At 45.1% G+C, this 25,154-nt stretch overlaps 1 protein-coding gene across 4 annotated transcripts in view; it reads right to left on the bottom strand.

Moving 5' to 3' along the window:
- The window catches only part of EML1 (EMAP like 1), a 188,878-nt gene that overhangs the window by 29,320 nt on the left and 134,404 nt on the right, over positions 1-25,154 (bottom strand). For 2 of the 4 annotated variants that reach the window (XM_038545703.1, XM_038545705.1), the window contains exons 4-9: positions 21,033-21,167; positions 9,166-9,194; positions 8,166-8,222; positions 5,455-5,584; positions 1,249-1,398; positions 306-375 (exon numbers count right to left, since the gene is read on the bottom strand). In XM_038545703.1, the coding sequence (XP_038401631.1) occupies positions 306-375; positions 1,249-1,398; positions 5,455-5,584; positions 8,166-8,222; positions 9,166-9,194; positions 21,033-21,167 (571 nt within the window). The remainder of the gene's footprint in view (positions 1-305; positions 376-1,248; positions 1,399-5,454; positions 5,585-8,165; positions 8,223-9,165; positions 9,195-21,032; positions 21,168-25,154) is intronic. The other 2 variants (XM_038545704.1, XM_038545706.1) reach the window with 1 other exon arrangement.

Below are 25,154 nucleotides of genomic sequence, written 5' to 3'. Positions count from 1 at the left end.
TAATCTTAATCGTGTGTGAGTAAGGATCTTAGGGACTGCTGAATTCTCAGGCAAGAACAAAGCTATTTAAAAACTGGCTGAAAGTAAGGCAAGTTCAAGGCGTTTTTAAGGTCACTGGAAGAATATGCAATAAAAAGTCCTTTAAAAAAATTTTTTTTTGCACTAAAAAAATCTAATGGGGGATTAAGAAGCATTCGGATACTTTAATTTTACCTAGGCAGGCTTATTCATCAGCAAAATGTTCCCAGAAGACTATATCGAGTTAGTAGTTTGTTATGAAAATAGGAAGAGATAAAGCAACTCACTTTTCCATCCTTAGATGTGCCCGCGACCTGTCCCGTTGCTATTGTGATCCTGTCAGGGTGGACCGCTAGGCTAAAAAGAGGATATTTATAAAACAGCCACTCTTTAAAGATAAGCTTTACTTCCCTCTTGGCCAAATAGAATCTAGCCAAAAAATTTAATATAAAAGAACTATACGGTACTTGACTTCTCACGGACTCAGACTCACGATGAATTTTCAGAGCACCCCAACATCCCTGGGCCATTAGCACCTATTTCATTCCATCCTTTCTGGAGAACTTCCTGACTCAAGGAGAAAGCCATCCTTTGCTTGGAGCATACCATGCCTACTATAGCAGCCTTTATTAAATATATGGCAAAATATCTTTTTATTTTATATTAAATATATATTTTTTATATTAAAATATATTTTATATCTTTATATTAAATATATGGCAAAAATATCTTTTTCCAACAGGATTTTTAGAATTGACCAGGGATCTAGGACAAGTAGATATAGGGAAAGACACCCGTTCCACCTCCCGTCCTTCCAAGATACATAAAACCCCCATCAAAAGCTATGCATGAGTTATGAATGAATGAAAAAGGAGTGAATTAAACCAAACCCAGTCATAAGCATGAACATTTTATTTTTTTTTTATTTTTTAAAATAAGGACCCAGATCAGAAGCTATTAGCATGCTTAGAAGGCCTCCAGACAGGGGTCTATGGGAACTATTCATCTGGGTGATACGGTAGGTTAAGATGATGTGTTCGAAGGGTAGAAAACTAAACTAGCCTATAGTGTCTTAGAGAGCCAGCAGCTGGCAGGCCACCAGCTACGGACAACACAGAACGTAAGGAGAGCTTTTCCGAAAGATCCTGTTCTCTCAGATCCCTTTTCTTTACTTGTAGCTCAACCCTGACATCCTTCTGCAGATGTACTTCCACGAGGGTGAGGACTCACCACTTCACGTCGTCATTGTGGCCAGTGTAGTGCCTCTGCAGCTGCTCCTCCACGTTGTACAGCACCACCACGGAAGCGATGAAGTACACCGTCTCCCCCGTCGGAAGCAGGTACAGATTGTTCCGGCAATCACGACCCCGGTACCCATAGCTTGGTGTGTGTCAAGATAAACTTTATTTCCTTAAGAGCGGACAAAACACTGGCTTTGTTCAGCGGGAACAGACAATACAATTCCACAAGACTATTATCATCAATTTCTCTCATTTAAATAACATGAAATCATAAATACTCCGAGCCAAATACATGCGACCCTCAACAGGCAGGCAACAGAGTTGGGAACGGTCATTGAGTTGAGGTGAAGACATATTCTTATAAGATAGGGCTTTGTTCGTAGAAGTTATATATTATATTCTGAAAGCTGAATTTTTCAGCTTGATCAAAAATGTGACTTATTGGGGCACCTGGGTGGCTCAGTGGTTGAGCGTCTGCCTTTGGCCCAGGGTGTGATCCCGGGGTCCTGGGATCAAGTCCCGCATTGGGCTCCCTGCAGAAAGCCTGCTTCTCCCTCTGCCTGTGTCTCTGCCTCTGTCTCTCTCTGTGTGTCTCTCATGAATAAATAAAATCTTTTTTTAAAAAGTGACTTATTTTAGTTACCAATGGTAACTGGATCGGACATTTGTGAAGTCACCAGGAAGAGAATTTGAATTTAGCCAATCAATCATAGACCTTGGGAGCAACAGTCAGGGCCATATTTCTTTATGAATTGTTTGGATTTTACATGGATGCCTGTCTTTTTCACGACTAGTCTGCCTTTATATTTTTTGTCAAAGGGGCAACCTGGCTGACTCGGTGGAGTGTGTGACTCTGTGTTGGGGTTGTAAGTTCAAGCCTCACATTGGGTGTAGAGGTGACTTAAAAATAAAATCTTTTTAAAAACGAAATTTTGCCAAGCTGGTTTTCTGAAAGGCCCGCTATCCTAACCAGCTTGACACTAAAATTAAAATCACCTGGACACTGTATTTTGACACTTCACAAGGATGTTGGAATATTTTGCTCTAGAATTTTTCTCTTTCCTTTCTGTTGCCTTCCTTGTGTAGCTCTAGGTATCATACCACCTGCTCAGATCTACTTCATTATCACAAGGTCTGCAGTGTACTCTTCTTCCTGCTGGAGTGTTGGGTCTTTCACGGAAGAGGGTTGACTCTGGGAGCAGGAGAGAAGCAGGGCCAGCTGGCTGCCATCTCTCTGCCTATCCCATCCCGCTGTCATCCACTTGGGGGGCTGATGTCTCACCACTACTCTGTGGCTTCACAAGAGGACTGGCTCTGGTTCTAGAATCATAGCTGGGAAATTATTCGAATCCCTATGACAGGCTGTGGCATTTGTAGCTCTTTTGAAAACAAAATAGTTCTGAAAATGTTAAGTGACTGAATTATCTCAACTATTAAGCAGTGTGAGGTCAAAAGAACTTCAAAAAACAAAAACAAAAACAAAAACCCAAAACTGAAAAACAGTAAACCAAACCAAAACAAAAAAGCCCCTGAACTTTGACATTCCTTATATTTTAAAGTATTTTTAAAAATAAATTTTAAGATACTGGTAAATGACTTGTATTGGCCTTAGTTATTGAGTGAATCTTCCTTTTTATTGTAATCTAGGGGCTAAATCTTTTATTTAGATCTTTTCTCTTACATTATAAAAGTACTTGTAACAGGTGCAAACAAGACTCCCACATACATATGCAAAGGATAAAAAACTTCGATCCTCCTTGCCACAACCATCCCCAGCTCCTTGGAGATAATGACCTCTGTTAAGACTTTGGCATATATACTTTCAAACCCTGCAAACTATTTTGGGAGCAAAACATCACTTGAACTTGGATGTGAAAAACTAATCTAACAAAAGTCCCATTTATTTGAAGTAAGCTCCACTGTTTTACATCTTCAAAAATACGAATAAAGAGTAGGCTGGAAAAAAAAATGTGTTTTGAATAATGATTTCCAGCTACGATTTAACCTAAAATTTAAACTCTTATTGACTTAAAGAAGAACTGAATCACTTCAATTACATGTGCCAAAATAGATGCACGTAAATGCTTATGATATCTGAGTCTGAAAATATAAAAAATATATTTTGTGAGAGAAATTCAGGCGCAGATGATAATACTACAAAATTCCCAAAGAGTATGATGCCATCATTTCAAATAGTAATTCTTCCAACTGAAATGACAACAGCATTGATTTAAACCAGCTTCTTCGAACTTCTATTCCGGGCTTGGCAGCAAACTGTTACTTAATAAAAATTTGTTTGAGGGTGGGACACCTGGGTGGCTCAGCGGTTGAGCGTCTGCCTTTGGCTCAGGGTGTGATCCTAGGGTCTGGGGATGAGTCTCGCATTGGGCTCCCTGCAGGGAGCCTGCTACTTCCTCTGCCCATGTCTCTGCCTCTCTCATGAACAAATAAATAAAATTAAAAAAAAAATTGTTTGAGAGTGAAGAAAGGAATCTTGCTCTTTGTCTTAAAATCTGTATGGACTGGAAGGTGGCCTCTGCAGGCTTCCTCTAAAGTAAAATAAACATAATAAAATAAAGTAAAATTAAGTCAGGAAAAATAAAGTAAAAATTTAAAAAACCCCAACACTTCATACACCCTTTTTCATAGGCTCTACTTGTTTATTTCAAGTTTTTTCTCCTTGAAGCTCATTCACTTTTCCAAATCTCATTGTATAAAGGCTCCAAGAGCTTTATCTTAGGATCATTAGTCATAGGGCTGACTAGGATTTCTGTGGCTTTGATTTGGGGCAAGAGGGAGTTTTTTTCTTAAAGTAGCATTCTATCTAGAAAAAATTTATTTTAAAAGTAGCATTCTATCTATGGCACGTGTTGATTTTTTTTATGCCTTCACTATACTCCCTTCATTTAGTACTGGGGTATTCCTGATGTTACTCCTTCAATTAGTCTCCCAAGGCTAGCTGAGCCCCCACTTGGTTTGAGGGGTGGGTGCCTGTCCTTCCTTCCAGGGTGTCTATCACTCTGTCTGGGGGTAAGAACCTCCAGCCAGCACAGTGTAGCTCAGTTTTTGATATATTCATTTTCCTAAGTTTGTAAGTTTGGTGTAAGTTGCATTTCCACGGTTTCTAGGTAGACAGGTAGAGCTCCTGGCTGTTCCATCTGCCCTGCAGAGCTGACTAAGCATATGACAGCTACTGGTAAAAATAATCAGTTCTTTCAATTTCATGAGAATCCTTAACTCTGTCCATTCGTGATTGTTTTCGATAGGCTTGCTTTTCCATTAGTTTTTAACTACATTTATTCTGTTGGAAAGATTAAAGTTCAGGCCAGAGAGTGATGCATTTTCCCACAACTCTCTAAAAAAACAAAACAGGAAAAAAAATAAATAAAAAATAAAAAAACAAAACAGGGATGCCTGTTTCTGTGGCTCAGTTGGGATGCCTGGGTGGCTCAGTGGTTGAGCGCCTCCCTTCAGCCCAGGGCGTGATCCTGGGGGCCTGGGATCCAGTCCCACATTGGGCTCCCTGCAGGGAGCCTGCTTCTCCCTCTGCCTGTGACTCTGCCTCTCTCTCTGTGTCTCTCATGAATAAATAAATAAAATCTTTAAAAAAAAATTAAAAACAAACCCAAAAACTATCCAGCATATTTGTATTTTCTTTTTTTTTAATATATATTTGTATTTTCTTTTCAGGAATGTAGATGTATTTGAGCAAAAACTATAATCATTCAAGAATAAGTCAGTGTCCCCACAATCAGCTGCCCTCATGGAGCCCCTCCTCTGCCAAGACACTGTACTGCATGCTAACACATGGCCTGTTTTGTTAATTTTTTTTAAAGTGAGAATAGAATATTTTGTTCTTTTAAAAAAAGCTTAAGAGAACTTGGAGTGCCTTGGTGGCTCAGTGTAGGTTAAGTGCCTGACTCTTGATTTCCACTCAGGTCATCATCTCAGGGTTGTGAGATCCAGCACTGCATCGGGCTCCATACTTAGCGTAGAATCTGCTAGAGGTTCTCCCTCTGCCCCTCCCCCATTCCCCCCCTCTCAAATAAATAAATAAATAAATAATAAATAAATAAATAAATAAATAAAAGCGGAAGAGAACTTAAGTTTTATGAATTTCTACAGTTAAACTTTAAGCTCGGAGCATGAACCAACTTAAACCTCGTGACAGGTCCAGCCAGTGAATAAAGGATACACCCATTCCAGCTTAAGTCTCTTGGTTGGTAGTTCTACTTTTGCTTCCAAATTGTAAGAGTCCACTTGATCTTTGGGCATGTACATGGTAACAGGGCGTCCACGAAGAAACATTTTTACATATCCTTCTTCTACAAAAAGAACAAAGATATTAGTAAGACACCTCAGTGCCCAGTACATCTGAAAACAAATGTTATCTTCTCGTTAGCCTTTTAATGTAAAAGGGAGAAAACTTTACCCTTCGTGTGATTTCTAATTAACATGTTAGGGACAAAGAACTGAAACATAAAATTAAAGAGTTTAAAACAAAAGTTTTCACCCTGTTTACTTCTGACATGCTGCTGCTTACTTAAGTACGTGAAATCTAGAAGAGATTGTAAAAGGCAAGGAGGAACTAGATTCCATTATTTTTCCACGAGAGACTTGGTGCTTACATTTTCTTTATCATCAGGAGGGGGAAAAAAATGCCACCTCAAGAAATTACAACTAACACAAGGAAGCCACTAAAATTTTTTATTGACTTCAATGTATATACAATTTCAGTATCAAAATTCATAAGATATCTTTCAATATTTAAATTGGTTTGTTATATTGCAATGTAGAAATGTATCTTTATGTATCTTTTTACAGTGGACACATTTTTTCAAGTGTAAAGAACACAAAATTGGCCAAAGTACATGCTAGGGTGCACACAAGAAGGAAAATGCTCAAAGAAAAGCTAGAGAGAAAATAAAAGAACAATTAGAGGCATTGTGAAATAGAACCTTCTAGAACAAACTTTTTTTTATAATAAAATAACTTCTGATGTGTCAAGAAATTACAGGGCAAGAGTCAAACCCAGTAATACGTTGACATGGGACAAGTGTGGTTTTAAAAAGAAATAAGTTGGAGTCTTCTGCTGGCTTTCAGGGTATAATAAGACCAGAGAAAATGTCTTGTGAGTTCCTGATGAATTAATTCTGTTAGAACTCACTGCAGATCAAAGGATCAGGCCTTCGCAGCAGTTAAATCAGGCAGTTGGAACCAGCCAGAGCAGCACATAACTCAACAGAAAGATCATCCACAGAGAGGAAACTGGTGAGAAGTCACAGAGTCATTACACTGCCATAAGCACCACATTTACAAATTAGTTTTGTAAGTCTTGTTCCTGAGGATCCTCAAACAATGCCACATGCGGTATCACCTAAATTAAGAGGCCATCCCGGTTTTATGTTACTGTGTGCGTGCACTTCTGGCCTTGCATGCATGCGTGTGATGCACTCTCCACTCTGCATAGCAAGTCTGATTTTTTAATAAGAACCCACACATGCTCATCCTGCAGACAGTGCTCCATGGACCCTCCCTGAGGATGCTGCCACCAGGCTCTGTCTTCCCCAGATCTGCAGGGACCAGCCCGTCACAGGTCCCAGCACCCCAGGCTCTCCTACTGCCCTCCTGCGGCATCGTACACCGGCTGCCAAAACCATCAAGGCCCAAAGTGGATCTCACCACGTCCTTCCTCCATGCAAAATCCTTTTCCCGCTGTCTTACCTGCTAGATCCAAACATCTAGCACCTGCCTCCTCCCCCCTAAGTAACATCGTGGCTGCAAGCACCGCACCTGCATCCTCCTGCTGGGCCAGATGTGCTCCTACTATCTCCCACAGGGCCTCTGCCCTTGCTCTTCTCACCCCAAACCCCTTCCCTTCCTTAATCCCTCACTGAAATCTGGGCTCACCAGACTGTGTGACCCCACCCCTGCAGGACCTAGGGGCACCCCGCAGATGAAAGAAGGGAACAGAAAGCAGGCAGGAGTGAGCATGGAGCTAGACAAGCGATTCTATCAATTCTCTTTGTAGGAGGGGAGGCGCAGAATGTGGATGGGTAATAAAGAGGATATAATGCCATCTCCACTGCACGGCGGAGCCCTCCGTGGCTGCAATGATCAGTGTGCGTGAAACACGGAGTACACTGTAGCCGTGTGCTGGTTAAGGCCTCACAGTGGAGGCTTACTTAGCACAATTCTAAATCACTGACCTAGGCAAAAAAAGGCGCTGAATTTTGCCGTGGCATGGTTTTGCACTGGTAATTCAGACATTCTACATTTAAAATCAAAATGCAGGGGCGCCTGGGTGGCACAGTTGGTGAGGCATCTGACTCATGGTTTTGGCTCAGGTTGTGACCTCAGGGTCGTGGGACCGAGCCCCATGTCGGGCTCTAAGCAGTGTCTGCCAGAGATTCTCTCTCTCCCTCTGCCCTTCCCCCTTTGCTCTCTCTTCCTCTCTCTCTTTCTCAAATAAATAAGTCTTTAAAAATATTTTAAAAATAAAATCAAAACACAGCAAGGGAAGCAATGGTATTTTCCAGGCGTGTTAGGACAGCGGATCGCAGCCGCCAACCCGAGGGCGCAGAGGGAGAGGCCAGTAGCGGTGCAGGACACCAGGTCAAGCAGTGGGACATCCAGGGCTGCCCTATAGCTCTCTTAAGGTTTATTCAGATTTTTCAAAGTTCCTGCAATCAGCCAATAATCAAGCCAGATTGAATGTAGCAGCTACTTATTAAAACCCATCCAAGTCAATGCGCAGGAATGCTTTTAACTTTAAGTCCGAGTGGCTCGTGTGCCCAAAACATTTTCATACGAGGAGATTATGTGCTTGCCTGTATGAAAAAAGTTTCTGCAGCCTGGATAGCAGCTTTGCTCAGAGAGCTATGAGGTTTCAGAAATGCCGCCTACCTTTGCAGTGTGTCACCCGGCGTTTCCCTTGTGATTTCGGAGACAGGGACAGAAGCGCTAGATAAAGAGATGGCAAGAACTGCAAGAGGGACCGGCCTGCCCGCTCGCTGGGGAGCAGCTCTCGCCGGGAGCAGCTAGCTCTCAGTCGGAGAGGCCGCCCTGCCCCCGGCAGGAGAACCTGCCTGAGGTGCAGGGGTTCGGGGTTCCGACCAGTGTGCTCAACACCTGGCTCTGCAGGCTTAGGGCAACCACATTTTCAGCACATGACCTCATGCTTCCCGAAAATGAAATGAATACTAAAGCACATGCTGAAACCTACGGAACGCTGACTTTTAGAGAGGTTTCAAATCTGAATCGAAGGGACAAAACTGAAAAAGTTAAAACCGAAGGGATTTACTTAACGGATGCCATACCTGTCAGTGATTTTGCATTTTAAATGCGCTTTTAAATCAGGTTAATATCCTAAAAATAGCATCTACCTTATTATAAAATGTGTTAGAAAAAAAAAAAGGTATATGGAAAGATACCTATGAACTATTAGTTTGCAGTTTAAGAAACCAAAGGCAGAAAACAGAGAAAAAAGCTACTTTTAGATGAAGTTATAACTTAATGCACCAGAAAGCTACCCTTTTGGAGAGCTGCAGATGTTGAGCCAGAAGCCCCACCGGGTCAGGAAGGAGTAACAAAGGCAACAGAAGTCTTTTCTCCTAGAAGCTCTGCTTCTGCTCATGTGGTGGCATTTTACTCTTCCTCCTTATTGGCGCATCTCAAATTGTGTTTAAAGGGGGACAGTAGAGGGTCCAGTCTCGATGACCATTTTGCGGCTGGTCTCCGCAATCTGAGCCCCGGCCCCCCGGGGACACAGGCTGGTGGCACTCGACCTGTCAGCCCCACCACGAGGACAGCGCAGGTGAAAGGTGACCCCGGAATAGCTATGCATTTGTCCCTCGAGTCCTGGGGTGAGTGAGGGGCACCCACATAAAGATGAAATCAGACTTACCAGCGCTGAAGACGGGCTCCTTGGGTTTGCTGTGGAGACGAAACAGAGACAGGTTTAAAGGGAGGCTTGTGGCAGGTGGTTTCACCCCCTTCACGTATGGGCTGATCACGGATGCTGCACCAGGGACACTTGTTAATAAGAAAAAACAAACCCATGCAACTGCAAAAAAGGAACAACTGTAAACGAGAAGGTCTAAACGCAGGTGCAAGAGACTAATCCCAGCTTTATCACCACAACTGGCCTTTCAGGAGAGCAAGTAGGGGCCTAGCGAAGAAAAACGTGCTTCATCAAGAAGGGAATGGCCACGTCTCAATGTGTAAAGGTTTGCTCTTCTTCCCCAAGCTCTTCTGATGGATTATTTAAAGAATTTATGTAAAATCAGCAAATTCCTGACACGGGGTCTTCTGGGTAAGAACCCATAGAGCCCAGCTCCTAGCAGGGTGGCTGCTGTGAGGAGAAAAGGAGAACAAAAATAAGGAATACTGGGGTGCAGCCGTCTCATCAGTGTTGTGGGAACCCCACTGAGGATTTTGGCCAGGCTGAGGCCACCCCCTGGATGCATCTGGGAAACCAAACTCCCAAAGCATTCAAGGTCATGCCACTGACTGGCTAAGGTCATCCCAAAGGGGCAGGCTTCCCTGGGATGAGCTCGCAGGAGGAGTCCCCTGTCCCCCCACCCAGGGGAGGGAAAGCATTCCTACTACGTCGCACAGCAAGCACCTGTAGGGAGAGGTTACATCTGCCTGCCAGACAAGGTTGGGGGGACTCTCGGGCTGGGCAACAAGCGTGTCCCGTTCAAACACAGAGCCAGTACTTGACCCCAAGACTCCAGGGTCCGCGCTGTCTTCCCCTGTACTCTCCTGCCTCCTGGGTAACCTCCTGCTTTAGGATACGGAACAAGACAGACACTGTAAATGAAAGCCACTCTCGGGAGAGCCTCCAGAAGCTCACAGATGTGCGTGCGTGCTCATAATTTTTAAAAAGTACCTGGGCAGGGATGCCTGGATGGCTCAGCAGTTTAGTACCTGCCTTGAGCCCAGGGTGTGTTTTTGGAGCCCTGGGATTGGAGTCCTGCATCGGGGCCTGCTTCTCCCTCTCCTTTCTGTGTCTCTCATTAATAAATAAAATCTTAAAAAAAAAAAAAAAAAAAAGTACCTGGGCAGATGCAGTCCTAATGTTACTTTTCTTCTCCATTTTTCTTAAAATACATTGAGAAACACCACCAGTAAGGGTTAGTGGTCATCTGGGGCGCCTGGGAGGTTCAGTTGGTTGGACGGCCGACACTTGATTTCGGCTCAGGTCATGATCTCGGGGTTGTGGGATCGAGCCCGTTGGGCTCCATGCTGAGCACAGAGTCTCCTTGAGATGCTCCCTCTCTCTCTGCCTCTCCCCTCGCCCTCGCCCTCTTTCTCTCAAATAAAGAACTTGAAAAAAAAAAAAAGAATTAGCTATAACCCCACAATATAATATTACCAATGTCCTTCATTCCCAGGTAACTTTATGTAGAACCGGGGCGGGGAATCTGGACTGATGCTTCAGAAGTGCTTTGTGCTCGGCTCAAATGTGTTTTAAGTAGTTGGATCTGTTGCACAGCTCTGACTTTGGTCACTGAAAACTACTCTGAAAGCACAGCAGAATGTTTAAGGTGACATGTCTTACACTGGCCTCTGCTCCTGACAACTTTATTTTTCCGTCCGCATGTCCCCTTACTGTCCCCAGTCCCGGAGTCTAGCTGTCCTGGCCCTGGGGCCCCTCACACGGGCTGAGAGCTCCTGTGTCAGGCGTCTGCCCTAGCTTCCCCTCCTCCTGGACACAGGTCCCACAGCCCCTGTGCGTTGTCTGTGCTTTGAGCCACTTCCCGGCCAGGCCTCTCTGCTGCTCCACTCTGCAACCTCCTCAGACCTGCCCCTGACACATCCCATGCCACGGCAGCAGTATTTCTCTCCAGGGCCCCGACCAGCCACATCCTTTCATGCTGTGTCCCTCCAGCAGCAGGTCATTGCCTAGAGAGGGCGGGGACCTCTGCTCTGCTCACTGCTGGGTTCCATCCCTGCGATGGGACACAGCTGCCACCTGGCACCTGGGGAGCCCGGGGTGTGTGTGGGGTTCCCTCAGGTCTCCCAGTGGGGTCCTCAGAGCCCAGCACGCACCACACCTCCAGGGCTGTCAGCTTCCCTGTCCCTCCTGGGGGGTGGCCAGCTCCCGCCTGGCACCCATGCAAGCTGCACTGTGTAGAGAATTTCTCTCGGTGCCCCCGCTCTGTCCCTGGACGACAGCAGCCTGGCATGCCCGCACCTCAGGAGGGTGTCCTTCTGCATGCCTCACCTGCTCCCGATTTGTCACGATCTCACTGAAAGTCTGCAGTAAACGTAGGGGTGTGTGCATGTGTGCAGGTGTGCATGCGTGTGTATGAAGAGTCCCCTGTGCCGGGGGCTCCCAAGATTTCCAAGTGACCATCCCAGGCCACAGTCAGCTTAATTATTCCAGGAGCTTTCGGCTGCTTTCTTCTGACATGCACCCAGGAAGGCTCCTCTCTTCTTGCAGCCCTGCCCAGGATAAAGGGAGCGGGGGGGCCTGTCTCTCCTAAGACAGGCTTGTCTCTTTGTGGATTTTAGTTCATCATACGACTTTGCAACCTCAGCTCCAGGGTGGGTTTAAAATAGCCGTGCTCTGATAGCTCACTGTCAGAGCAGGAATGACACTCCTGTGATTGTCTGCGTGGAAGCACAAGTCTTACCTCCGACTTTCACATATGATTAGATTCACAGGCGGGGTGAGGACGTGAGAGGAAAAGTGGAAACGGAAGACTGCAGGGCAAGCGCACTGGTTATAGGAACATAATGACAGGGGAGCCAGGCAGGGAATCAGAAGACACGAAAGTCATTTATCCATCAGGACTTTGATCACAGAAGTGGAGAGACACAAAAGCCACGAATGCAGGAATAAGCAATCCAGAACCTTTCCTGGACACTGAAAAGAACAATTATGAACTCTGTTCTCAGAAAAAGAGATCCGAGGGCAGTGTGAATTCCAAATACAGGAAGGACTTTTGATGCTGAGCTTCTAACATTAGAGGAACCATCAAAGATCTCTAATAAAACACTAGAAATGAGGGCGCCTGGGTGTTTCAGTTGGTTAAACATCTGTCATTTGGTTCAGGTCATGATCCAGGGTCCTGGGATGGAGCCCCACATTGAGCTCCCTGCTCAGCAAGGAGCCTGCTTCTCTTTTACCCTCTGCTCATGCTTTCTCCCTCAAATAAATAAATAAAATCTTTATAAAAAATTAAAAAAGAACACTGGAGGGCAGCCCTGGTGGCACAGCGGTTTAGCGCTGCTGCAGCCCAGGGTGTGATCCTGGAGACCCTGGATCGAGTCCCACGTTGGGTTCCCTGCATGGAGCCTGCTTCTCCCTCTGCCTGTGTCTCTGCCTCTCTCTCTCTCTGCATCTCTATGAATAAATAAATAAAATCTTTTAAAAAAATAAAAAATAAAAAAATAAAAAAGAACACTGGAGATGGCAGTGTGAGTGTTAATGACTGAGAGTCATGGAGTGAGACACCAGGTCACACTAAAGTATTCAGAGTTCTTGAATTTTGCTCTGAATTACACATCACATTTTGGATATATTATATTTAGAAAGGATACTATTGTTGTGTTTCATTATTTTAGAAGGCTACATTTTTATAGAAAAAAATAAGCTGTTTACTTTCGAATCCATTATTCCCGCCTACACGCCAGCACCATTCCTAAATGGCATCAGGGCTCCAGCAAAGAGGGAGTCCCACTCCCAGGTGCAAGTCTTACGAGTACAAACCTAGGAAGCGACAGTGAATCTTCCCAACTAGTAACAGAGGGGCAAACCCATGGGAGGTGTGGCCATAACAGTGCTCCAGGATTAGAGACGCTGTGGCCTCTGGTCAAATCCATTAATGGGAGCAGCATGCTGAACTCCTGTGCTTTCCAAAACTCGCTGTCCATAGATGGAGAGTGGGCCCTTGGAACCCAGCGCTGTTGCGGGGCTGCAAGTTCACTCTGCGTGGGAGGAGGCCACCTGTCCAGTGTTGTGTGGTTTGTGCTGATCAACTGATTCCTTAGTGTGAGCTACGTGGGAGAGTGTAAGTGCGGCTCCAGGGGGGGAGGCTGACTGAACACCAGGACCACAGCGAGGCTTCACTCATCCCTGTCCTAGGGCGAGGCCGGCACACATGTCCCCGACTGTGCCCTGAAGCCCACAAGAGACATAAGCCCAGTGGAGAGAAAGGATCTCCCCTCTGGTGAGCAGACCCTCATTTCCCCTTGGCACCGGGCAGTGGCCGATCCCTCCAAAATGCACAGTGTTGCAGACGGGTATGGTTTAAACTGCTCTGTTTTAGGCAGGAAGAAGATTTGCTGAAAGAGTTTGACTGTATGTCTCCTTGAGCTGGTTGGCTCAGGAAATGATCTCAAGGACTCTTACAAGCTATATGCAGCACCTGGGGACTCAGGGAAGATGCGAGGCAGCAGAGAGCCTTCGCCAGGCCAGTGGCTGGATCTGGAGGCAGCAGGAGAGAACCAAACAGTTGAGCCAAGGAAAGGCTCTTGTCCTGAGCTGTGAGCTCACGGCCACACCTCAGCTACAACCACCTGAGTCTAAATCGCTGGTTATCGGGGCACCTGGGTGGCTCAGTGGTTGAGACTCTGCCTTTGGCTCAGGTCATGATCCTGGGGCCCTGGGATCGAGACCCGCATTGGGCTTCCCACAGGGAGCCTGCTTCTCCCTCTGCCCATGTCTCTGCCTCTCTCTCTGTGTCTCATGAATAAGTAAATAAAATCTTGAAAAAATAAAAATAAATTGTGTGTTATCAACTCATCGATAATGTTCACTGTGAACTCTGGGCCCAGGGGTGGTGTACTAGTGGTCGTTTGTCTTTTCATCTGCTGACACTCACCTTGCCCCACGGCAGGCTAGGTGTGTATCAGGAGGGGAGTCTGGTGGGCAACTTGCTCAGACTCCAATTCAACCTGTATTTACTGTGCTCCTCCTCTGCAGCACCATCTGCACTCAGCACTTCCGTATCTGTTACCTAATTTGCTCCATGTGCCTGAAAGGGGGGGCTCAGGGGCCCAGGTTCTGCGTGCTGCAGGTCTGACACATGTGTGACGTGTGTAACAGGGCAGAGCCAACAGACGTCAAATGCTGTTTGAGGAGAGATACTTGCTTTTGAAAATGATTAATAATGTCAAGGAGGTCACCATTCCAGAGTCAAATGTGCTATTTCCCTGAAATTTATTCACCTATAAAAACTGTGGCTCTTTTTTTTTTTTTTGTTGCTTTGTTTGTTTGTTTGTTTTTAACTGTGGCTCTTGACATACATACCATGAGTCCTTTTGAAAAGGATCTCACTTGAAATAACATTTTTACTGGAAACCAAAATACTTCACCGTGGAAGTAATGATTCTCTATATAAATGCCCTTAAGTGGCTTTCCACTAGAAAGAGGGTCGTTCAGGAAACATCCAGAAGAGCTTAGAAGTCACTGGAGACCTCACAAGGGACAAAGATCGCTTCACAGACATTTCCAACCAATACTTCCTGCTTAATGCGGCACAATGAGCCAGATTTTGAAGTCAGCTGGATCTGCATTCAGGTTGGGCAAGTCGCTTTACCTTTTACTTTCTTTCATCTACAGAATGAGACTAAAACCAGTGCAAGGTACAGGCCAGATCAGATAACGTGTGTCACAGAACGCCCAGCACAAGGTGATTCATTGATGTCATTTCTTTCTTCTTCCTAATTTCACCGACAAGAACCTACACGTACTTCCAGGCTCTCTGCCTACCAGCCTCCTAACCATAACAGCATACAGCATATCAGCACTTAGTATTTTAACATTTATCTTTTTTTAAATTTTAACATTTAATAAAAGATGAATGACCCCATGGCTTGGAGAGTGAACCATTTTCAGTAACGGGAAGATGCCTAACTTGAGTCGCCTTTACAGTGCAGAAGGCTTTAGAATCTAAAGTGTAGTGTCAAGCCCATCCACCAATAGGTGGTGCTGTTTACATGGTTCTTAAGTGACTGTGTTTTTTGTTTTTGTTTTTTTTTTAAATTAAATATCTATTCTTTCATTCGTGCCACAAATATTTATTGAACAGCTACTGTGTGCCAGGCCCTGTTCGAAGGGCTAGTGATACAAAGAGTAGTAAGTGACAGCCTCTGCCTTCCCAAAGCTCCAGGGAGGGCAAGCACATGTGTGGGCACCTGGCGAGTGGGGAGGGAGTTACAGGTAGAGCGAATGAGCAGGTACAAAGCAATCAGACAGGCAACTCAGACCAAAGGGCCAGGGCAGGCTTCCAGAGAAAGGGGCACCTGAGCTGGGTCTCAAAGAATTGGCTGGAGTTCCTCCAAATGTATCCAACCATCCACCCCCACCAAACTGCTCCAGACTCGCACACATGTCACTCAGGAGAAGGCGACAACCCTCCACTGACTAAGGGCTAGAAGGTGTAACTCATTAAGCTATATATTTGCTTGGGTGGGGCAGGAGATATATATATACATTTATAATTATATATATATAATATATGTATTATACATAATACAATATATATGTTATATATACAATACAATATGTACAATATATATAATATATAGTATTATATATAATACAATATATATAATCTATATACATTGTACCTGTGCTTTATTTTATAATGCAATAACGTTTTTTTTTCCCAAAGATTTTTATTTATTTACTTATTTTAGAGAGAGAAAAAAAGAGCAGGGGGAGGGACAGGGGGAGACAGAGAATCTCAAGCAGATTCCATGCTGAGCATGGAGCCCAACATGGGGCTCAATCTCAGGATCCTGAGATCATGACCTGAGCCGAAACTAAGAGTTGATGCTTAATTGACTGAGCCACCCAGGTGCCACTATACGATAAAGATTTTTGTAAATATAGTATCTTCTTACTCATATTTGCATTTCCTTAATTAAGACTGGGTTTGATCACTGGGGTGCTAAGTGTGTGTTGAGTACCTATTGTGTACATTGTTCTGGATGTTGGGCTCATCCGACTGAATCAGAAGAACCTCGTTGGTGGGATCCCTGGGTGGCGCAGCGGTTTGGCGCCTGCCTTTGGCCCAGGGCGCGATCCTGGAGACCCGGGATCGAATCCCACGTCGGGCTCCCAGTGCATGGAGCCTGCTTCTCCCTCTGCCTATGTCTCTGCCTCTCTCTCTCTCTGTGACTATCATAAATAATAAATAAAAATTTAAATAAATAAATAAATAAATAAATAAAAAGAAGAACCTCGTTGGTGCCTGATGGCCTCTAAAGTTCATTTGTCTAGATAAACGATGACCCACATCTAAAGGAACATTGTAAGAGTATATTTACTGACATAAAGACATGGCTGTATAACATGTGAAAAAGAAGGTCACAAATAGATTAAAGTTATACACTACATACACGCAGGACCCTAGAAATAAGTCTGGATGGACATGTTAATAACATGTTCTCTGAGTGGCAAGATTTTCATTTCCTCTTTTTTGGGCATCTGGATTTCCCAAGACCCACGTTACTCGTGTAATAAATCAATTATCTCAAAGAAAACAATTCTTGCTGGGGATAAGTGAGAGCTGGGGTTGGGGAGGTGTGAATATCAGGGCACATGAGAGGATGGGGAGCCAGCAGACGATGGGCCTTTGCACCCAGGCTGAGGACTAAGATTCAGATCACACTGTCAGTGATGCTGAGGTTAAAGAACAAATTTTTTTTTAAAGAAGTTTTCTTTTTAATTTTTTTAATTTTTATTTAAGAAGTTTTTTTTTTAAAGATTTTTATTTATTCATGATAGAGAGAGAGAGAAAGAGAGAGAGGCAGAGACACAGGCAGAGGGAGAAGCAGGCTCCATCCAGGGAGCTGGATGTGGGACTCGATCCTGGGTCTCCAGGATCACACCCTGGGCTGAAGGCGGATGCTCAACCGCTGAGCCACCCAGGTGTCCCTAAAGAACAAATCTGAGCCCTGAGGACCCTTGGGGTGTTGCTGAAAAGACTATTTCATTCAACACTAGAGCTTTAGGAAGGATGGAGCTCAGAGTCTCCAGCTTAGGGTTCTGGACCCTACAGTCTGGATAAAATGGCTGGTACAGGTGTCCAGGGTGTTCAACACAAAAGAGCATCCGAAGGGGGCATTTTCACATCTTTGTGACTTTGAAGATTTTTTTCACATTTGTTGACTCAAGATGGGGAATTTAAGTGTGTGTTGTTCTTCTTCTTTTTAAAATAATAAATATGTGTTCTAACAAGGTTTCCAGCAGAGGGCTGAAGCATTTCCTGTTCTAACAAAATAAGCCCATTACAATAACATTTTGATGGAAACAAAATATCTTATTCCCAAAGTTGATATGTCACTCTAGTCAGAATTACAAGAGGGGCCCAGTTTCCTAACTGAAACATTTAATCAGTCTAGCAACATCTAGCATAAACCGTAAGCTAGGTAGTAGCTGTCTTTCTGTCTGACACAAAGCACTTTTTTTTAATTAAAAAAATCCCTACTGGATTAATATAGTGGCTACATTAGATAGCATAGGTCATTCATCAGAATGTTACTGTTGGCTTCCTATTTAAATTTAAAAAATACCTGATTATGGCACAAATCACTACATAACTATTATTATTTACCATCAATAATACATAGGGTAAATATTACACTGCCATATATTGCTTTTGTTTTTATAGAAGTTTTGTCAGTGCAAAGATTAAGTGCTATTGTTACAAGCAAAGTATTTTAAGGTGTTAAGCACTCAAGATAAGAGCCTTCAATGTCACAAAAACAACTGTCAAATCCAGTGACCATTTCCAAAGAAAATGAGATGCAGGCGCAGGAAGGCTGAAACTCATAAAAGAACACAGTTTCTACTGAAAGCAAAACATGCCATTATTTTTAAGTAGATTAGTCTATGTCGGAAAATGTGAATGTCGAGGACCTCAAAACCACTATTATTTTGTGTTCGACATTAAGATTTGTACGTGGTACACTGAAAAAAAAAAAAGATTTGTACGTGGTATATGGAGTAGTTTATATCTGCTGTAATTATTATTGAGAATGATATATGCTGATGTGGGAGTGTTTTCCTTGAGCAAGAGGAGGCTTTTTCCAATTTTCGTAAAAGTGCCACATGCGCTAAAGACAGCTCTGCATATGGTGTGCGGTAATGTGAGCTCTGCAGCCAAGAGTCTGCGCTTCACACAAGTTACAGCACCGCCATGTGTGCATGACGTGCTTCTTGCACAAACCGGGACTGATCCAAAGTCACTCCTGTGCTCCGTCTCCCTCGCTTGCATCCTGGCGAGCTCGCCTGGGAATCGTGCACGGCCTGCGGCCCCCGCTCATTCTGATGTGATGTGGACAACTGGGAGGATGTGTAATACTTTATTTCCTCCCCGAGTGCTTCTAGATCTTGCCAAAACTCAGGTTTGTACTCCCAGGACTGCATCACTCACATGAACATCAGCTAATGAACATCAGGCCAGAAAAAAAAGACTAGTTGCTTTAGACACCGTGGAACTCCCTTATAAAGCTCAGAGTTTCGGAAAGCCTCGCAAATTATTTTCCTGGGCTCTGCTCACGTCTCGCTTTCTAGCAGCTGCCACCACCATGATGCCCATGATCCGGTGCCAAGCCTTGCGCTGGGTGTTTTCCTACCAGTCAGTTCGTTGATAAGATTCAAGGCGACTGGGCATGTGATCCCTAAGTCATCGAGGTAAGAGCGGAGGCTCGGAGAAGTTCTGTGGCAGAACTGGTTTACAAACCCAGACTTTTCTTTCACTCTGGAGCCCGTACCCTTTCCATTTTGTCTTGCCGCCCCCAGTAGCCAAACAAGACAAGCTCTGAAAATGAAGGACAGTGCCCTGGAACCATGGGCAGACATCAGAGTGATACAGGAGAGATCACACCGTCTTAGACTACTGAAGACCACGGTGTTTCAAAGAGGGCTATGGCAGGGCCACCTCCCTATACCTTTCCTCTGCACCCTTTAAGTCCTGGACACCAGGCTTTGGTCCTTGGGACTCCAGCTCTGCTTTGGTGCCAGGTCCACACCGCCCTGGAGGGGTGCTGCTCATAGGGGAACGGAGAAGAAGGAAGCAAAGAGTCAGGCAGAGACTGGATCACCAGCTTGACCTTCACTGCTACTGCTTCTCCCCGTCTCAGTTACTCTGCTATCATTCCCACAGAGCCCTCTAGGTATCTGCGAGGACCAGCAGTGACCTACGAGAGAAAGCAAGAACTTTCTATCTCAGGTGCATGCAGCTCAACTTGTTTCATGCTACACAGGCCTCAACTTACCCTGGGTCCTTATGAAACGAAGGATTTATTTTTCAATGGACACATTTCGTGACTTGAATTATTTTTAGAGAATGATCAGTAGATTTTCCCCCATCCCTCATTTCCAAATCAAAATGTCCTACTGTGGCATGAAAAACCAAACCAAACCAAACCAAACCAAATCCTCTGCAAATATCTTTTATGGAAAAGTTTACCCAGTACATTTATCAACGCCGTAGGATTTAAAAGATAAAACAGATCTGGAGTTTGCACAATACAGATTCTTTTTGGAAATACTTAATAAAAATCAGATGTGCACAGAAAGGAGCCAAGTTTTTAAGAACTGCCAAGATCTAGACATTTCAGGCCAACTTCCAGGCTTACCCTAAATTCAGAGAAGCCCCAAGGCCCCGCGGCATGACCCACTTACGCTGTACTGCCATCGTAGCCACACGGCTTTATTTCTAAGGTATTATGGTCCAATTAGCATAATCTTCTGATAAGAAGTACTAACAGTCTAAATTAGAAGACAGAAGCCCATGTCAGTGGTCTCTGAGACTGCTAATCGACCGTGGCTCTAACCTGCTACAGATATAAGAGGAGCCTGCATCTTTTCTACAAAAGATATCTTTTAGGAATAGAACTGAAAAAGAACTTAAGCTTCCTTTCAGGACTGAATCAGGGTGGATTTACAAACTTGGAATTTTTACAGCCTGTGGGTTGGAGTCGATTGCTTTATGACTAAGCCTTCTCCTTACATAAACATTTGGGGGGAAGAAAAGCCATGTTTAGCCTGTGAAGCTGAAATTCCTTCCTCAGCCTTGCTCAATAGAGAGAGAGTAAAATTAAAGCATAATGTTTAAAAAGAGAGAATAGAGGACAACATCAGGTATCTGCTCAAACCGATCTCCTGTACCCGCGCATTCACCGGCGTAAAACAGGCCATGGAAACGCCAACAATTAGCTTTCGCTTATAAAAGGTTACTATTAGTTGTGCAGGTGTTTACCATAATCCGTTATAAATTAATCTCAAAGGGAAGATTCAAAATTAGAAGTAAGCATTATTTCCTGAAACCAGAAAGAAATGACCCTATTTCTGGGGTCAGCTCAGTATTAAAAATGGTTTCTGACAAATTGTAAAACTTCAGCCTTTCACCCAGTCAACCTTGGGAAGTACTGTTGACAAAGTTCAACAGCCCAAGGAAATCAATTTCAAAATGGCAGCAGAAAGTACTGGAAGTATAAAGGGTGCTGTACAGGAAATTCAGAGTGGCTTCCCAAATTCCATGGATTTGGTGCTAAGCGAATTCTCAGGAACTATTTCTGTCTGTGTCAGGGTGCTGGGATTGCAAGTTATCACCTTCCACTTGGACCGGGACTGGTGGGAACGATGGCCAGTGGCCACCACCTGCAATGCTCTCAGGAGAAGGCCTGTCCCCTGGGGAGAGCTCGTAGCTCATGTGCATATGACGGGGTCTTCTGATTCGCCTCTGGGGAAAAGAGGTAGCAAAGCATCCGAATAGCAGGACCAGCAGAGAAGATGCCCCTTACCTCTCACTGTTCTTTTTGCCACTGGAGGAACTGCTGGTGGATCCCGTGCGGTTTCGGTTTCCTTTGGAATCCCCGTAGCTTTCCCTTCGGCCGCCAGGAGATACTCGCTCGGAGGAGCTGGTCCTCTTGATGGTACTACAGCGAGATGTAAATGACAGTGAAATTCTCAACAGAGTGATTTTATTTTATTTTACTGCTGAGTATAAAAATACATTACGGAGGACATCATACTTCCGCATGGATATGGAAGAGATTGGCTCTACGTTCCTAACTATAGAATGTCTGTCGGTCTCCGTCTCTGTGTGTACGTCCGTATGTGTTCCTAACTGGAGAATGTCACTTGGGACCAACACCTCTGCTAGTTGCCTTTGGAACTGCGGCAATTGGTACAGTTCAAAGTCACAGCAGAACCTGAGAGGGAAGATCTCCAACAACCCCATCTTAGAGACTCCAGCGGCTTCACAGGAAATATCCTGCCCTGGAGCGGGCTCCAGTCTCAAACAGTGGTGTTTAACCCGGGGTGACGCCCCCAGAGGACATCTGGTGACATCTGGAGACACTTTTGATTGGCACCGCTGGGGGTAGGGGGCTGCTCCTGGCATCCAGTGGGTAGAGAGGATCCAGGGATGCTGCTAAACATCTACAACTCCCAGGATACCCTCACGACAGAGAACAATCCAGCCCCCAGAGTCAGTAGTGCTGAAATTGAGGAACTCTGGCCTAAACTCTGTCCCACACGTGGGACAAATGCACACAGGACGCCACTGGTGATGACAGCAACATTCCACCCCAGGTACTATGCCTCTGTTTGGAGGTAGCACCCATACTTGCATGGGGAACTACCAGGGGGAACTAGACTGGTTGGGGGCCTGGGGGCAGTGTCTGGGAAGGCTTCCTGAAGACTGTGAGTGTCTGGGAGAGATGAAATGAATGGCTTGAGTGTGTTGTGATTACACGGTAGGGAAGAGACTGTTCTAGGAAGAAGGATGGCCCATGCGGCATTAAGGGGTGAGTGAGCCAGGGCAGGGGCTGCAGGTACACTGTGCCGCTCCTGGACTACATACGTGTATTACAGGCAGCCCTGCTACGTTTTATCCTCCTCGCTAGGCCATACATCTCTTGGGACCCTCTCTCATTGATCGTTCTTAGGTACTTCGAGAGCCTGGTAAAGAAGCGTGATACTTATTCAATGAAAAAGATACTTATTCCATGAAGCAGTAAACGGGAATGTCACACTGTGCAGCTGTCACAGGAAGGGATCCGAGGTGCTCTAAGGTAGCACCTGCTCTGCAAGAAGGAAGGAGAGGGCAGGCTGGCGGTGCCAGTCCAGGGCTGGGGCTGTGGGTGGAGGGCCTGCCCTGGGGGCGTGGGAAGGGGCGGCAGAGAAGGCTGGAGAGGCGGGAGGAGGAAGCCAGGAGAGAGGGGCCAAAGGCGGGAAGAAGTGGGGTGTGGCCAGCGCAGGGGGTGCAGGAGAGGATGGGAATGAGAGAGGAGTGCCTGGTGGCCCGCCGCGCGGAGCACGGCCCCAGGGAGGGTGCACGTCAGACCACACTTCAGCCAGGACACGGGAGCCGAGGGACCTGAGACCAAGGCTCTGCTCCTGGGAGGCGTGGGGTGGTCGGAGCCCCCCTTCCTCCTAATGACACAGAGTAGCCCCCACTCACTCTCCTTCCCCATCCTCGCCCCCATCCCTCGGCCGGCTTCAGCCCCTTTCCCTTGGAACCACCCATCACTCCGCAAAGAGTCTCTTAGCATGTTTTTAAAAACTGAATGGTGTATCAGCTTTTGAAAAGCCCTCTCGCGCTCTGGGTGAGCGAACACAAATAAAGTGACCATGATCGTGATGACAGGAACATGCTTCTGCACAGGCTTTTCGGTAGCTGAGGAAGCTCTGGCTTTACAGCACCAGGACCTCACAACCGGGATCTGGACGGGCATGCCTTAAGGTCAGAACGTGCATTTTTAGAACGCTCAATTTGGGGACAAGGAAATTACAGATCTTAGGAGAGCATTGCATTTCGGAAATTTGGGACTGAGGTCTAAAAATGATAGAAAGCTTTGTGCTTAAAGTCCAATCTCTTCCAGAGACGAGAAAGAGCATGCTGGTTTAATTTCGTGGGCTCTTTCCCTGCCAAGCATCCAGCGTGGGGCCCGGAGGCGCGCTGCCTGGCCCCTGGCGGCCCCCTGGGAAAGGAGCGGCCGCCGGCCCAGAGCGTCACCCACACCGTATCCCTTAGGGAAGTTCATGGCAAGTTCACAGCAACTTAGAGACTTGTATTAAACACTCGTACAGAGCTGAAGAACTCTGACTGCTAATCAGTTATACCCGACATGAACCGACTTTTCTAATAACGCTGGGCTTGGCGGCTGGAAGAGCTACCAGGGGACACCAGTGATGGAAACATGGAAGTAGCAGGTGGCAGTGATGGGCCACAGATGCTAAGAACTTCATGGCTGGCATCTGTTATTCAATCTAGTCCCCTGAAAAGCATTGTTATTGCCCTTATACAGATGAGGACACAAATCCAGGATGCAGCAGCTAGTCTGGGGTTACTTCGCTTCTTGTTCTCTCTGCTGGGCCTCCCACTCAGGATCGTGTACAGTTCATGAGACACCCACGCACGCGGGTGTGAGGGCCTGCTGAATGTCTAAAAATTCAACAAACATCAATATTTAATATGGTTACAGGATGTAAGGCTCGACCAACTGAAGAGCTTTATACTGGGTGTTTACAGAACCTAATGCTCCTGGGCTAGAAAATAAATCTAAGTACCCCTCACCTGTGTGCCCATCTATTTAGTCTGCATGCAGCCAGGAGACTCGCAGACCTATGTAATCTACGTGTAAGAGGCCCAGAGACAAAGTGGAATAAACCGAGAGCGACAACAAAAGGGTGGAAAAATATTTTGGTAAGCTTCAATAAACAATAGAACACACACCACACATCAAAATGGAAAATGTGGGATCCCTAGGTGGCGCAGCGGTTTGGCGCCTGCCTTTGGCCCAGGGCGCGATCTTGGAGATCCGGGATCGAATCCCACGTCAGGCTCCCGGTGCATGGAGCCTGCTTCTCCCTCTGCCTGTGTCTCTGCCTCTCTCTCTCTCACTGTGTGCCTATCATGAATAAAAAAAAAAAAAAAAAAAATTCAAAATGGAAAATGTTTCTGTCTGCATCCACAGACTTGGATATAGCTCTTCCCAGATATTTGTCATTTGCACATTTGCATTAAAATGTTAAGCTTTTTTTTTTTTTAAAAGTACTATTGTTGTATACATAGAAAAAAAAACAAGATATTTCCTTTTGAGAGCCAAAAGCTCTTATGAATTAAAGAGGATTTACCAAGACTCAAAGTGAAGGACACAAAATAAAGCTTGAAGACCAGACATTCACAGGATCAAGGGCAGCTGGAAGGAGTAATACTGTATACTCACTGCGAGAAGCCTCCTTCAATAACCAGCAGGGAATATCAAAGAAGTTATGTTCCCTCTGGACAGCAAGGGAAAAATACTGCTCTTCATCTTGAAAGTGGTGGAAGAACTGGTTTTTGTGAGACCGTATAGTAATGGGAGTACATTTTTTAGCACTTACAGCAAGGAAAATATTTTTGGCGTAGAAATGCATGGACACCATCACCTCTTCTTTTCCCTTCTGGTCTCTACCCCCACTCCCAAAGCAAGAACCTTCTCAGTTCTGAAAATACAATGGCTCTTTATACTACATTACATACCCATCCAATGGTTTTTACCAATTTAAACTAAATTTTAGACATAATATCATTTCTGCAAGGGTGACTGGTGGCAAGCTCTCTTCTTACCGTTAGATAGTAACTCTAAACAGAATAAGCTACAAGTATGTCTTTTTTCATCACGTGATTTGGAATCAAGGATCGGTTTTCCAAAATTTTGCAAGAAGAGCCTAAACTTTTACCATTGAAAAAACTCAAATCTGACAGGTAGCTCTTGTGTATGTACAACCAGAGATTTTCTGATGATGTCTTCTGTAGTGACAGTCGGGGCGATGACACTTGATTAAAACAATGATCCACTCAACAAATACGTATTAGGCATTGACCGTACACTGGGTGCTGCGCTCAGCACTCATGAGTCCACATGGGACCAGGA

The sequence above is a fragment of the Canis lupus genome, chromosome 8 (assembly GCF_011100685.1).
Source record: "Canis lupus familiaris isolate Mischka breed German Shepherd chromosome 8, alternate assembly UU_Cfam_GSD_1.0, whole genome shotgun sequence".
NCBI classification, from domain to species: Eukaryota; Metazoa; Chordata; class Mammalia; order Carnivora; family Canidae; genus Canis; species Canis lupus.
Note: the sequence above shows the minus strand (reverse complement) of the source record. Positions and strands in the feature narration are given on the sequence as shown.